This window comes from Bufo bufo, chromosome 1 (genome assembly GCF_905171765.1).
Source record: "Bufo bufo chromosome 1, aBufBuf1.1, whole genome shotgun sequence".
NCBI classification, from domain to species: domain Eukaryota; kingdom Metazoa; phylum Chordata; class Amphibia; order Anura; family Bufonidae; genus Bufo; species Bufo bufo.
In genome coordinates, this window is record NC_053389.1 from 177,765,691 (window position 1) to 177,782,096 (window position 16,406).

The 16,406-nt window shown below is 41.9% G+C and overlaps 1 protein-coding gene across 2 annotated transcripts in view; it reads right to left on the minus strand.

The window, feature by feature from the left end:
- Positions 1-225: 225 nt before the first annotated feature.
- LOC121001481 (leukocyte antigen CD37-like) overlaps positions 226-16,406 on the minus strand; it is a 106,937-nt gene continuing 90,756 nt past the window's right edge. For both annotated transcript variants that reach the window (XM_040432578.1, XM_040432572.1), the window contains 3 exons: positions 15,379-15,609; positions 12,442-12,525; positions 226-1,514 (listed from right to left, as the gene is read on the minus strand). In XM_040432578.1, the coding sequence (XP_040288512.1) occupies positions 1,437-1,514; positions 12,442-12,525; positions 15,379-15,609 (393 nt within the window). In that variant the 3' untranslated portion in view covers positions 226-1,436. The remainder of the gene's footprint in view (positions 1,515-12,441; positions 12,526-15,378; positions 15,610-16,406) is intronic.

A 16,406-nucleotide genomic window follows, 5' to 3' on the forward strand; every position in this document is an offset into this window, starting at 1 on the left:
TTGAGAGCCGCTCTCTATGGGCCCTAGAGCAGGTGCCAGGTTTGCCTCTTTTGTCCACATACTCGGTGCTCATTCTCTCCCTATTAGCATGTCTAGATTTACACTTTCTTGGAACTGCCTGTAGCTAGGAGTTTGCTGATGACTTCACTGATGATTTGCAGTGGGTATGCAATGTGCATTATACAGAACAGATCAGAATAGTATGATGATGATGATGTCACATGCTGAATGAGTAGTTGCATTTTTATTCACATGCAGTACACAAGATTTGATTGTGAATATTTCAAATTTGTCCATATCTGACAACTAAAACTAAAATGTGTATTTCCAGGTTGGAGGCACTTTGGATAAATTATTATTATTATTATTATTATTATTATTGGACTAATTTCCTCATGTATTGTTATAATTATTTTGACTATTACCAATGGAAGTCATCTGAAAATACAGTTCACATTGCTAAAGCACAAAGTGTCGTTCATATCGATATATTAGGTCATCCCCTTAGGTTGCATTCACACCTGATTAATTGCCTTTTTTGCAAAAACCTTGGCAAAAAAAAAACTGCAGAAAAACCACAGTGGGTTAATGCACTTTAATATTTGTGTACACCTGTCATACTTGTTAGGTTGTCTGGGTAGGCAATTAAATGGCTCATATCGGAATGTATAAAACAAAGTGACTCAAATAATCATATTACTTTTCTTTAGAACTTGGGAATTCAGTATGAATTCTAAAATGCAGATTCTACATTCGGATTATGAAGAATATTTGTATAAAACAGGCAAAAAGAACAAACAATCACAGCCACTAGGCCAGTCACAGAACAACACACATATAATAATGTAAATAGGTATCACATGTAAATCTATTTACAATAGTAATCCACTCCATAGAGTAACTTCTTCTCATTTTTTTTTTTTTTTTGGATTATGTATTTATGATCCTTGTAACTTTGAAAGTAAAAAATAAAATGAAAATTAAAAAGTCTTTGTTATACACGCAATGACCTCTAGATGTCACAATTGTCTTACAGACCTGACAATAGTAAAAGCCCCATGAGAAGTATAAATTGCTCAGAGTATGGTATGGCAGTTCATCCCCGGGGCTAAAATACTGCAAGTGGTAAGGATTTCATTAAATATCCCAAATATAAAAAGGAGTCTAAGTTTAGAGAGTTGGTGACTCAATGGTGAGCAGAGCCTGCTGTCCACACAGAGAAGATGTGGGGTTTTGAATGAAGTCCAGAAGTGTCAAACTTTTTGCTAGTAGGTCATCCATGGTAAAGATCAATGGGAGTCGCGGATGCTATCAGGGGAGGAGGGGGTGAGCTGTTAACAAGCTGAAAGGGAACATGCAGTTTCTTGGCTGTGGTTGGATGCGCAGGGTTTCCATCCTCCTATTTCTTGGGCTGTGCCAAGCAGCTGAACAGTCTTCTAGGAATAGCGTGCAAGCTTGTTGTAGTTCTGGTCGAGATTTCTACACAGACACATCGACAACGTCATGACAAAGAGCTGGGAAACAGACAAGAAAAGATTAACCAGAGCAATGTGACTGCACAAAAATCAGAGAAAATATTTTCATTTTTCTGCTATAATTTAGATACAATGGGGGTCATTTATTAAGATCGGCGTTTTAGATGCCGGTCTTAATATACCCTATAGTTGGCGGTGGATCCACCAGACTTATGTAGAGGCACAGACCTCTATATAACTTTGTCGGATCCACCGCCGAAGACCTTTGCGCTGCAATTTGCACCAGAAATATGCCTAATATAGGCGAATTTATGGTTAGTAAATGACCCTAAATGTTTCTTTAGTAAATGGAGAGCTACCACATCTAAGAAATCGGCTGCATTTGACTTCATCCCAATGGCTCCTTTAGGCTACATGCACATGACCGTGCCGTGTTTTGCGGTGCACAAATTGCAGAACGGAACAGGTGGCTCATTATAGAAATGCGGCTCAGATGCGGACCCAAACAACGGTCGTGTGCATGAGGCCTTAGGGCACGTTGTGTGCCCATGGCTGTACCCGCCCGTGTGCACTCCACATCACGCATGCGGACCCATTCACTTGAATGGGTCCGCAATCACGCAGATGCGGAACGGAAGCACGGATCAGAACCCCACAGAAGCACTATGGAGTGCTTCCGTGGTGTTTCTGTCCGTGCCTTCGCACCGCAAAAAAATAGAACTTGTTTTATTTTTTTGCAGTGTGCGGACAGATCACGGACCCATTCAAGTTGAATGGGTCTCGATCCGTCCTGCCCGCCGTATGGACGTTGCCTGTGCATTGAGGACCGCAAATTGCTGTCCCCAATGCACGGAACGGATGCACAACGTTCATGTGCAAGAGGTCTTACGCACATTGTTTTCAGCATTTTAAAATGTCTTGTAGAAAAGAAAAAAACACCAAAACACCACTTTTCATTGTTTGTTACTAATGTTTTTTTTTTATTATGTAACATTTTGAATATGCATCTTTTTGCTGTTGTTTTGTAAGGCTGGGGTGACCGGCCACAACACCCTTCGCAGGGACAAATATCACAATGTAGCCCTGAGGCATTGCAACTTGTAAAAGTGGATGTTGCTGCCAATGTGATGTGACAGTCACAAGAAATCCAAACCTACTTGCTACTTACAGGTTTCAACGCACCCCCAGTTGTTGTCATTATGGGATCTACAGTACAGTAGCATCGCTGCGATCTTTAGAACGTGCAGTGTGTTTCGCTGTCAGAATTGCTGTTTTGCCTTAGCCTGAAAAGGGTTGTCTGGGAATAATGACATTTTAGCAACTGCCAGCAGCCACCCTTACTTAAAGGGGTATTCCGGTTATAACAAGGATAGGGAATAACTATCAGATTGGTGGGGGTTCTACCAATGTGACCGCCACCAAGCACGAGAACGGGGGCCCCATACCCTGTGGAACCCCCTAAAATGGACTGAGTGGCGGTGTGTATTTCCGACCAGCCACTCTGTACATTTGTATGGGAGTGTCACAGATAGAAGTAGTAAGTAAGGAAGTCCACAGCCGGCGAGCATCCTTTCTTCACTGCGCCTGCGCCGCACACTAAACGGCCCAAAAATTCCCCCGAGCTCAGGGCCAGGCAGAATGACATGAACGCTGGCTGGCCCTGTCAATCAAGTCTAGCAGGGCGTGGCTAGAGATGGGAGAAGCCAGAGGAGCAGGACCAACGTCCGGTCAAACCCTTATGCTCCCCTTGTTTATCTCTAAATGTTGTAGATATGTTATTGCCACCTCCAAGTGTCCGCACCCACCCCCCCCATCCTCTCTACAGAATCAACAGTATGTAAAGGTAATGCTGAGCACAATGTAACGTCATGCTTTGTGGCTCTAGGACAATTGTATCAATGCCGGTTTTCAGCACTTGTTCGAACAGATCCGAATGTGCCAAAAAAGTGAGCAGGCATTTACAATTGCAACAAATGAAATTCCTAATTCATTTTTTGAAAAGATTAGCCCTGGCATCGATTTCAACCTACAGCAAACCCATCAAGAAGATGTGCACTTTGCACCTTGACACCCGTGACACCTGCTCACCCCTGACCCTGTGTGCTAGTAATCCTCTCCCCCATAGCTTTAATGGAAGACCATTTTTTTATTTCTAAGGTTGATATATAAAAAAAAGTTCATATTACAATTTATATACGGTACACAAAAAGATCTTGTATCCTAACCCCCCCCCCCTTCTCCGCCACAAATTCCCAGATAAAGGCAGAGAGAGAAAAAAGGAACATATTCCTGAAATCATGAGCCTCATAACTTCTGCCAGATGAATAGTTGATTCGGAGTTATAATAAATGTATTTTTTTTTTTTTTTTTTTTATTTATTTATAAGATGTATGCAGATATTAGTTGAGCACCATACTCTAATAATTAACATTCTAGTAAAAAAATATACTGTAACTTCATCATTGAAATTTTCATATTTCTAGACATATAATCTCATTCAGTACATTAAAAGGGAGGGCTGTTTTGAAGCTACTCTCAGTATATGCAAACACTTCCCTTCAATATTTCTGTCATTTTTTACAGCTTCACCATAAATGTAACATATCTGTCTTCTCCGGATCTCGGGCCCACACTCAGGAGGGAAGCATACTTATCTGCTCTCTGCCTCTCAGTTAAGGCTCCTTTGGTTCGCCTCTCTCCATTTCCCTGCTTGTCAACTTCCAAAGTGGACGGAGGTCATGTGAGCCACTGCCCCAATGACTGGCCGCAGTGGTGACGTGTACCCCAAGTGGCACGTGACCCTGTGAACTTCACTGCTGCAGTGGAACATGTGACCCTTGTCCGCAAGCAGAGAACTGGAGCACAGTGAAGGGAAGTAGCCAGAACCAAGCATCAAGGGGCAGGTGAGTATCCTTCCCTCCACAGGTCCGTGGACTGCTGAAAATTGTTTCAAAGCTGGAAACCCCTTAATGGGGTATAAGATAATCAATGGATTCCATTAAAGGGGTTTTCCAAGATTTTCTTACAAATGACCTATCCTCAAGATAGGTCATCAGTATCTGATCACTGGTGTTCCAACACCTGGGACCCCTGCCGATCAACTGTTTGAGGCCTTCTCTCTACTTTTCCTAGGCCATGTGATGACACGTTCATGTGTCACGTGGCCTAGGAGCAGCTCAGCCCCATTCAAGTGAATACCAAGCACAACCGCTATACGATGTATGGGTTGGGAGGAGCTTAGGAGAGCCGCTGCCTTCTCAAAACAGCTGATTGGCTGGGGTCCTGGGTGTCAGACCCCCCACCAATCAGATATTGATAAAAAAAAATCCTGAAAAACCCCTTTAAACTGTATGTCCCTATAGTTAGCGATTAGAGACTGCAAGAATATCCTTAAAGACATTTCCCCACTGTGTTATCCTCTAATTGACCCATTTCTGTCTCCCATTTGCCTGTACGTATAAATCTAATCTTCCCCGTACTCTCACTCATCATACATTTTTGTCACAGACACGGCCTTCTTTTTACAGCCAGAGGACACTAAATAATCTATACCCTTGTGATAAGAGACCATTCATTTTTAATTCAAATACAAGACGCAGAATAGATGATGAAGGAGAAGACTCGAAGAAGTGGTGAAGCCTTCATACCGGAGGGTTTCTTTAACTTAAAGAGACACAACCATCATTTTTTAACATGTATGTTACCTTGCCAGTACTCCGAATAAAAGTCCCTGTAGAACAAGGGCACAAAAGGCTGCAGATATTAGCTCCGTCATTTGCAGTGTTATTACAATATGAACAGTGATGAAAAACAAACCAAAATCCATCACGGCAAACACACAGAAGACACATCACACGGAGGTTTGTTTCCCCAGAGAAGATTTACCAGTCTGTGTACCACATATATGTGTTATCTGATCTGCTTTTGGTGTCATATGCGTTGTGTGAGATTACAAAAACATGGCTGCTGTCCTCCAGAAATAGCACCCCCCCATGTCCATAGGCGTTGTCTGGTATTGCACCTCAGCCCCATTAACTAGAAGAGGCTCACCTACATTACCAGGCCCAAATCCTGAACCATAGCGGCGCTGTTTCTGCCCTGTTTTTGCAATCTCATAAAGTCATAGCCGCAGTTGCTGGTGATCCTGTGAGCACAATTGCGATGCTGACCAACAAGCACAAATGTGCCCTGAATCCCACACCCTGTGTCTTGAATATTTTGCAGTGTTACTATGCTGCCACATTATCATAGTGGTGCCTACATGATAACGCCGAAGCTGAGATCAATGCCAGAGATGGCCAGCAGGGGGAGATCTATGTAAACTGCATTGCAAGGCAAAACACTGACCCTGCCCATGGGCATGGTAGGAGTGCTCTCTCTATGCTTACTACATTGCGCAAAGGAAAATAACGCCCTGCACTCTTGCCACATCACATATGAGCCCTACGTTTAGCGTATACGCCAGGAAAATCTCCTAGCATGTACACCAAATGTATCCATAGGACTTCATTCACCCTACCAGAGTGCCCCATGGGATTAGCACTGTTCCTAAAGCGTTGTTGCATCAATGGGGCCTTCAATAATTTGTTATGGGGACTCAATGGTTGTCACTGTTAAGGGGACACTGCAGCTGTCACTGTTATGCGAGCACTGTGACTTTCAATTATTGTACTTCAGATTTAGTCTCTCCCTTGAAAAGTCAGTATAATGTCAGTGTGCTGCTGGTAAAGGATGCTTTGGTGTGCAGCTGGACGGTGCAGGACTGTAAAGGTGAATCTCCTTGCCTTACAGTCCTAAATGGTTAATATTTATGTTTTAGAGAATAATTACTCATAAAGCATTTTCTTAATTTAACGTGTAATGGGATGGGAACCTGCCATCATGAACATGTAGTCCAACCTGTCTGCAACAATTTATTGAGCAGAAGGAGCTATAGTTTTGTGAGAAAAGTTCCAGTATAAGGTAATTTATTCATTTACATGTCTGTTCTTGTTTAGGAGTCCAGTGGGTGGTCCTACTCAGTAATTGACAGCCTTCTCTATATGAGTGTCAGTCACTGATAAGCCCGCCTCCTGGACTCTGGAACATAGAACAAGCAAAGATTTAGATACGTCAATTATAAGTTATTCTGGAACCTTTCCCACAAAACTATGTATCAGTCTTAGCTCCTCCCGATCTACAACCTGATGCCTGTAAATCAGACACCATGGTCAATATGACAGGTTCCCTTTCAAGTGGCAGTAAACCACAGAAAAGATGTCTAGCCAATTATATTTTTTGTAAAAGGCTTAAGATGTGTAAATAATGAAGCAAGTCATACTCATCTTACCGATCCTGGTCAGTCTGTAATTCCTTGTCCCTTTCCACCAGCCGGAAATAACTGCCCAGCTAATCATTGCTCCCAGCTGTCACCTATTCTAGCTAGTGATTGGCTGAGTGGTCATTTCCTGCCTGTTGAGCGAGACCAGGAAGTTGAAATCGGCAGGGGAGCAGGAAGTGGCAGGGGATCGGCAAGATGATTCTGGCTGATTTATTATTTTACACTATTGTGAGCCTTTAAAAAAAAAATGTAATTGGCCAGACATCCCTTTAAACGTTACCTCAATAATGGAATGAGAGGATATATTTGTTACGATATGAGTTATTTGATTTCTCGCTCTTGAGCTTATTATTCAACACATTTTTTCCATCTGTTTTTGCTAGGTTTACCCAGAAATGATGTGTTGTGCACAGGTCACAGAACAGAGAAGAGGAATGGGGATATATTCGGCCTGTCTGTCTCACCCGTCCACAACATGCACTGAGCAAATAAGGCCCCTTTAACACGAGCGAGTATTCCGCGCGGGTGCAATGCGTGAGGCGAACGCATTGCGCCCACACTGAATCCGGACCCATTTGTTTCAATGGGTCCGTGTACATGAGCGTTGGTTTTTACGCATCACTTGTGCATTGCGTGAAAATCGCAGCAGGTTTTATATTCAGCGTTTTTCACGCAACGCTGGCCCCATAGAAATAAATGGGGCTGCGTGAAAATCGCATCCGCAAGCAAGTGTGGATGCGATGCGTTTTTCAGGGATGGTTGCTTAGAGATGTTGTTTGTAAACAATCAGTTTTCTATCACGCGCGTGAAAAACGCATCAATGCACATTTCACCCGCGCGATAAAAACTGAACGCAATCGCAGGCAAACCTGAATGAACTTGCTTGCGAAATGATCGCATCCGGACCTAACCCGCACACGCTTGTCTGCAAGGGGCCTAAGGGGTCAGCCGCAAAAGGAAACAAAAGAGGAACAGAAAACAGACAGCGCAGTTGTGAAAGAGAAGAGAAATATTTTCAAGCAGGTGTGCTTATACAAGAGCAATGCCAAAACAGCTATATAAAATACCCTCATGCATAAAGTGACCGGATTTTTCATCTGTGCGGTATCTGCATTTTTTGTGGATAGTACACCGACCCATTAATTTCTATGGGGTCATGCACACATCCATATTTTTAGCAGATCTAGGTGGCCGTTCTGCAAATTATAGACCATATCCTACTCTGATCAGTATTATTTCTATTGATGGGAGTGAGAAGAATGTGGGATTTACACAGAAGGTCTCCATATTTTGTGGATCCGTTGTTTGCAAACTGAAATACGGACATGGCCGTGTAAGCAAAGCCTTACTAGAAGTGACCATGCTGCACCTGACAACCACAATGTAATTTCCAGCATGTCAAAGAAGTCATAAGCCTAGTTCCATAGTACAATTCTGCTGCTTGCCCTAAAGGCTGACCAACAGAATCAAAGACACCTAGTTTAGGGTTATAATCATGTCAGCATGATCATGTAGTTAGTGGTGACCACATGAACAGGGTCATAATGATAATTTGTAGTTCTGTTCTCGCCACATTTACCAGCAGGAAAAGATTCCTTAAAGTGAATATCCACCCGCATGGTGAATGAACACTATAATGTTTAGTTTTTTCGTTTTTTATCTGAATTGGTCCTAAATTCTATGCTGATTAATTTCTCAATATATTAGTATAGCTTTTCTGATGCAGAGTTCCAAATCTCCTGTATATATTTAATGGGGTTATCCCATGAAGAATATTAGAATATTGTTTGTAGTTAAAAGGGTATTACTTTGTCATAACGCGCATTTTTTAGTAGCGGGTGCAATGACAGGGAGCTGCGATAGCACCGCTCCCCATCATTATACCCCTCATGATCGCGGCATCTACTAAATACAGTGTAAAATTAACAGAAAAAAACCCTCAATCATACTTACTGCCTCCATTTGCTCGCCACGGGCCGGTCGCCATCTTGCTTGAAGATCTGGCGCGAAATCTCACGCGGCCCGAGATGACGTCATCACGCCGGTCGGCGTGGTGATGTTGGGATTTCAGCCCTGAGCTTCAATCAAGATAGCGGCAGCCGACCGATCGCAAGCAAATTGAGGAGGTAAGTATGATTTTATTATTTTTTACACTATTTCAGGTTAAATCGATTCGCTACCACAAAGCATGAGGAAATTCGGCTTCGTGGCAAATCAAATTAATCCTGAAATTTGGATCAAATTCCACTTCGTTGGAATCTATTCACTCAGCTCGACAGATGACCTAGCCTCTAGATAGGTCATCAGTATCTGATCGGTGGGGGGTCCGACACCCGGGACTACCGTGTGCTAAGGTGGACACATGCTCAAATATACCTCTCTCTCTACACCTTTGGGTAGGTGAGGGAGGGATCCCTGGGGTGGTGAGGAGAAGCTGAACAAGTGATAAGAGAATGACATGGCATCATTGTAATCACACTTCATCAGCATCTCCTCTAAGAAGCAGAGAAGATGCTGCAGCTACAGAAGCAGCCGCCTCACCACACCAGGGGTCTCTCTGAATACCCAAAGAAGTTAAATAATGAAATTCTGTCTGTCTGCAGCCACCGCTAGAGGGAGCTTAGGAGCAAACTCCATGTTGTATTGTTATTGAGTATATCGGCGTGCAATCAGCTCCTACACTCCCTCTAGTGGTGGTTGCAGGCATACAGAATCTTATTATTTAACTCTATATTTATGCAGGAGATTTCTATAAATTGTGCTCTGAGTGCTATTAAGCTAAAATATGAAATTGGACCTACTTAGATTTAAAAGATGAAAATAGGAAAAAGTCTACTTATCACCTATAAATACAAAGGGTGTATATATAATCAAGTCCACCTTGAGTGAAAGAGTGAAATAGGGTAAAGTGGACTAGGTGTAAGTATAAATGATGTCTACAAAGCAAACAAACCAAAGGCCACACAAGATATAACCTGACTGGGAAGAACAGGATATCATCCGAAGAGCTTCTCATTAACCTTTTTTCTAGAACCAAAGCCAGTATGTGGCCCAAGAACTGGAGAAACTGATAAAGTACAAAGGCGGTTAGTTAGTATTTGTCTATTTCTGGTCCGGATGAAAGAGGATGTGGGGGCCTCACAAAATAACGTAAATGTTCTATATAAGAACTGTCTGTATTTAGACATGTGAAGATGAGAGTGAATCCCCGCAGCAGCAGGTGTGAGCTCATTTCCTGCACATTTGTAAAAATAACAGTAAAGTTTCAAAACCAGTAAGTAATATGGCTTCCTCTCTGTACAACAAATAGCCCTTGCACTGCATGAAACTTCCTCAGTCCAAAATGTGAATGATTATGTATAAGAAATATGTATGAAATAAAATGTTCAGTCGCCACTAGTATACCCTAGTTATTATAGTTTAAACCTTCTATGTCAGTGTTGGCGAACCTATGGCACGAGTGCTGGGGCGGCACTCGGAACCCTCTATGTGGGCACCCGCACCCTTGAAAAAGTCTTTGGCGTACTAATATGCCTTTGGCGTACTAATATGCTTATAGCTAAATGATACATGGAAGATATACTATATTGCTATTCAGGTTAAATTGCCGTGTTGGCACTTGGCGATAAATAAGTGGGCTTTGGGTTTCAGTTTGGGCACTCGGTCTCTAAAAGGTTCACCGTCACTGGTCTATGTGATGGTCTTACAACACTTGTATAACATTTTGGGATCACTGTGAAACCTATTTTTTTGCTGTTTGAATACAATTAGTTGTGTTCTAGACGTCCACCTCCCACCATCGACAATGTACATAACATCTGGCCCTACAGACTACCTCATGAAATGATTTTCTAGCCTTATGGTAAACCATTTAGAGCCAGACATTTGCTATTCAGCTTGATAAATTGATGTTTTTTACAACTGTTAGTGGTTGTAAGACCTCAGCTACTTGTAAGTGGTCTTTGTAATCAGGGTAGACTGCCAGAGATGATGAGATGTCTCATGGTTTCCACTATTGCCACCCAAAAATACTGTACTTGCCAGACGTTGGGTGTATTCAAAAGTGCCAGTCTTGAGACCTTAATTTGCCTTGATTATGTGCAGATCTTGGCAAAAAGACCACAAAATTGCCATATGTAAATATAGTCTAACATAAGTATAAAATGAATGGAGTTTGTATGTGTGACTTTGCAACTTCACTACTTCCTGTAACTCAGACAGTATCCTTCTCTGATTTTCAGTCTTAAGTCTTGGGGTCTATGCACCCATGTCTGGGTGGCAGATGTAAGCAGGGTTGGAGTGACTAACCAAAGTGCCAGAGGTTCTTCAAGCTGGACCAGGCTGTGATGGAGTAGTAGGCCCCAAAGGTCCAGGATAATCACTTGCCACTAGCGTCTATTTCTTTTATTCAATATCTGTTATATTTTATTGATGCTATAAGGATTGGGCCCAGAAAATAATTTCCTCTGGTGGGCCCAAGGAACAGTTCAACACTGGATGTGAGTGTCTCTGGCTGTCTGTTGTCCTGCCTACTGGAATCTTTTACCAGCACCAATCTCCCATTTGTAATATTCCTGATGCTGCTAGTGGTTTACTGGCTTGGTGACAACCCTACTCATGAAACCTGATTGATTCTAAGAGTAAATATTCTTCTGTTTGATAAAAAAAAATTGTTATATAGAGGGAATGGGCAGACATAATATATAATTCAAAATACCTTCTTTTTGTCAAAATAAAAAATGTATGCAAAAATAACCCTCTCACTTTCGTGTGTATCCTAATCTTTGCAATGCTTCAGATCAGGCATGCTAAACCTGCGGCCCTCCAGCTGTTGCAAAACTACAACTCCCATCAGTCCCGGACAGCCTACAGCTATCAGTCTACAGAAGGGCATGGTGGCAGCTGTAGTTTTACAACAGCTGGAGGGCTGCATGTTGAGCATCCGTGCTTCAGATGAAAGGGCACGATTTTTATTCTTTATTCCCAATGCTAGAATTGCCCTCTTTTTTTAGTTACCCCGCCTTCCCCAAAAAATGGAATAAAAAATTATCAAAAAGTCATATGTACCCCAAAGTTGTACCAATAAAAAAAAACAAGCCCTCACACACCTACATTGACAGAAACACAAGAAAAGTCTGGGTGTCAGAATATGGCTACACAAGCCCATTTTTTTAAAATGTTTTTAGTTTTTTAAAAGTAGTGAAACATAACAAAGGCTATGAAAATTTGGTATCACCTTAATTTACTGACCTGCAGAATATTGTTGTCATTTCATTTTCACCACACAGTGAACCATAAAAATGAAACCCAAAAAAACAATAGTGGAATTACCCTACCCCACAAATAATTTTTTAAAGGTTTGCTATACATTACATGGAGCAACAAATGGTGTCATTAAAAAAACAAACTATTTGCGTAAAACACAAGCCCAATAAAAAAATAAAACCGTTATGACTCTTGGAAAGCGGAGAAGAAAAAAAACAGTTGTCACCAAATTTGTGGCCTAGTCATGAAGGGGGTTTAGAAACGATTCCCCTTATAAATGGACCCTCCATGATGATAATAAGTTGAAGTGGGAACGCCATTCCAATAAACAGTCAGATACAATAATGTGTAGTGTGAAATATGTCATGTAATAGCACTCACCTCCAGTAAGGCAATGCCTATGCATACTCCAATAATACAGATGAGGTTATTTATTATAAACGTCTGAATACTGTTCATACAGCCCTAAAATAAGATGGGAGAAGATTTAAAAAAAAATAATCTATGCATTTAAATTAAAGTGACTAACATTGACAGTTTAGTACACGGTAATATAAAAGTCTACACTTAGGCCCCTTTCACATGGGCGAGTTTTCCGCGCGGGTGCAATGCGTGAGTTGAACGCATTGCACCCGCACTGAATCCTGACCCATTCATTTCTATGGGGCTGTGCACACGAGCGGTGATTTTTACGCATCACTTGTGCGTTGCGTGAAAAACGCAGGATGCTCCTCTTTGTGCGTTTTTCACGTAACGCAGGCCCCATAGAAATGAATGGGGTTGCGTGAAAATCGCAAGCATCCGCAAGCAAATGCGGATGCGGTGCGATTTTCACGCACAGTTGCTAGGTGACGATCGGGATGGGGACCCGATCATTATTATTTCCCCTTATAACATGGTTATAAGGGAAAATAATAGCATTCTGAATACAGAATGCATAGTACAATAGGGCTGGAGGGGTTAAAAAAAAAAAAAAAAAAATTTTAACTCACCTTAGTCCACTTGTTAGCGCAGCTGGCATCTCTTCTGTCTTCATCTGTGAGCAATAGGACCTTTGATGACGTCACTACGCTCATCACATGATCCATCACCATGGTGATGGATCATGTGATGGACCATGTGATGAACGCAGTGACGTCATCAAATGTCCTATTGCTCAGAAGAGATGCGGGCTGTGCGAACAAGTGGATTAAGGTGAGTTTAATTATTTATTTTATTTTTTAACCCCTCCAGCCCTATTGTACTATGCATTCTGTATTCAGAATGCTATTATTTTCCCTTATAACCATGTTATAAGGGGAAATAATACAATCTACACTACAACTAACCCAAACCTGAACTTCTGTAAAGAAGTTCGGGTCTGGGTACCACAGTCGATTTTTTATCACGCGCGTGCAAAACACATTGCACCCGCGCAATAAAAACTGAACATCGGAACGCAATCGCAGTCAAAACTGACTGCAATTGCGTTCCTACTCGCGCGGGTTTGCCGCAATGCAATCCGGACACGCTCGTCTGCAAGGGGCCTTAATATATTGAAATCAGACATACCAGGGTTAGCATATTTAAAGGGCATCTGTCAGCAGATTGGCATCTATGAAACTGACTGACCTGTTGCATGTGTGCTTGGCAGCTGAGGACATCTGTGTTGGTTCTATGTTATATAGTTACATAGTTATTACGGTTGAAAAAAGACATACGTCCATCAAGTTCAACCATGGGATAGGTGGGGATGTGAATCCCAAAAGGAATTGAGACTCAGATTTCTACATGTTTTCATAAGCATTAATGTTTTTTATTTTTAAGAATTCGTCTAAACCCTTTTTTGAAACTGACCACTGTTCCTGCTGTGACCACGTCCTGAGGAAGTCTATTCCACAGCTTCACAGTTTTTACAGTAAAGAAGCTTTGACGCTTCTAGAGACTGAACTTTTTCTTCTTCAGTCGGAGGCAGTGCCCACTTGTCTTTTGAGCGCATTTTACATGGAACAGTTTTTCACTGTATTTTTTGTATGGCCCATTTATATATTTGTATAGGTTAATCATGTCTCTTCTCAAGACTAAATAGATTAAATTCTTTTAATCTTTCTTCATAACTAAGACTCTCCAGGCCTATTATCAGTTTAGTCGCTCTCCTCTGTACTTTTCCAGCTGCGGAGTGTCCTTTCTATGCACTGGTGCCCAAAACTGAACTGCATATTCCAGATGAGGCCGCACTAACGCTTTGTAGTGGTAGTATTACATCCCTGCAATGTAATATGTGCGTATTGCACACGCAATACAAGCATGGCTCACTTTAGCATTTTTCAAGCTGCCAGAAGTTTCCTGAGACTGGAGAAAATTGTTGGTAGTAACTTTTGTGACTGTGAGGAAGAACAATAGCTTTATATGCAAATAGAGTGTTCCAATATATTCGCAATTGCGCAAATTGTCAAGATGCGCATATTTTTTGGCGCAATACGTGTAACTTTACATTTTAGCAGGTCTGACTACATATTACTGATTGGTGCACTAAGTATTGTTGTGACATCACAGCACTATGTCTGTAGCATGTATGTATGGACAGCAGAGAAACAGTAATTCCTATCACACTACCTAACACCCTGCACTGGAACCTATCAACTACACTATATCAGGATATAACCTACACTGACTATCTCCCACTAACTATCTGTATTATATATATGAGCTAACTAACTATCTTATGTAATTGTATAAGTAATAAGGTCCAGATGAAAGCACAGAGCACAGCAATGTCACTGCTCTCTCTCTCAGAACTGCAAAAAAATGCAGAAAATGGCTGCTGGGGAAGTTCTTATATAGTAAAGGGGTAGGCAACCTTCCTATTGGTTGCTAGGGATGTTGCTAAGATTTGATAAAGATATTGCAGCCTTCTCATTAGCCCACAAGCAAGAAGCAGGGAGGGATCAGTAGTACTGAAGAAAAAAAATCTAGAGTATTCGAGATTACGAAGATATAGCACTATAATCTATCTTCGCGAATTCTCGAAGTGTCAATATTCACGATAAAAATTCACCAGGAACCAAGCTGATCAGCACAGTGCTTACTGGACCACCTCACCCTTTATTGTCTACAACAGTCCCGCAGCCCATCCATACAGTATGAGCAAGCCCAATTCCCTGCTGTACCAGGTGCAAGACTCCCAAGTGGACAAACCACTGTGCCTGTGTAAATGATAAAGGGGAAGGGGTGCTCCAGCAAGCACTGTGCTGCTCAGCATGGGTTCTGGGGGGATGATAGCCCATCAATGTTGAGCCTTGGAAAACTCTCTTAAGTCTTTAGCTGCTTAACACTTACTGTCTTATATACAGGCCAATTGTCCCTTGCAGGGGCTGTGCAGAATCCGCTCCTGTGCTCAGGTAGGGCCTCAGAAATGTCAGTATCATTAGCAGTGCCATTGATGTTTGGGTAAGGAAGGAAGTAAGAAGTATTTCTACAGGAGCAAGGATACAAGTTGACTGATGAGTTTTCATGGATTTTCAGATTTTTCATCCAGTCTTCGGGAGCAAACCAACCACAGCAGCTCATCTGGAACACAAGAGGTTGAACCCAGCTATGAAAGGAGTTAAAGTAATGCTAACTTTATACATTTCAGATCCAGAAATTTTTTTATGAAAAAAGAAAAAAACATGTTAAAATAAAGATCTAATGACATCAGTTTCACCTCAATTAACATAATGATTGAAATATATTGTTACATTTTAATTCCTGACGATTGAAAATAAACATGACTACTGATTGCAGTGCTCAGTAACCTGATGCCTCAGACATCCCTTGTTGTCCAACACAATCATGATCTCCAGTGGTTTTGTCGCAGTGTCTATTATCCCACTGGATCTTGAAATCGCCTACACAGTTAGGCTCCATTCACATATCCGTAATAATGGGTCCGCATCAGTTCCGCAAATTGCGGAACGGGTGCCGACCCATTCATTCTCTATGGGGACGGAATGGATGCGGAGAGCACACTATGTGCTCTCTGCATCCGCATTTCCGGAGCGTGCCCCCGATCTTCCGGTCCGCGGCTCCAGAAAAAAATAGAACATGTTCTATCCTTTCCGCAATTGTGGAAAAGAATAGGCAGTTCTATAGGGGTGCCGGCCGGGTGTATTGCGGATCCACAATGCACTATGGATATGTAAATTGCCCTAATCCGCACCCAATGATTTCAATGGGGCCTCAAAAAATACGGATTGCGTGCTGTCTGCATTCGTATGTCTGTTCTTCAGCCCCGCGAAAAAGATAGAACATGTCCTATTCTTGTCAGTTTTGTGGACCAATTCAGAATATGCCACCCACTCCCTAAGAAACATTTACAGCTGCTT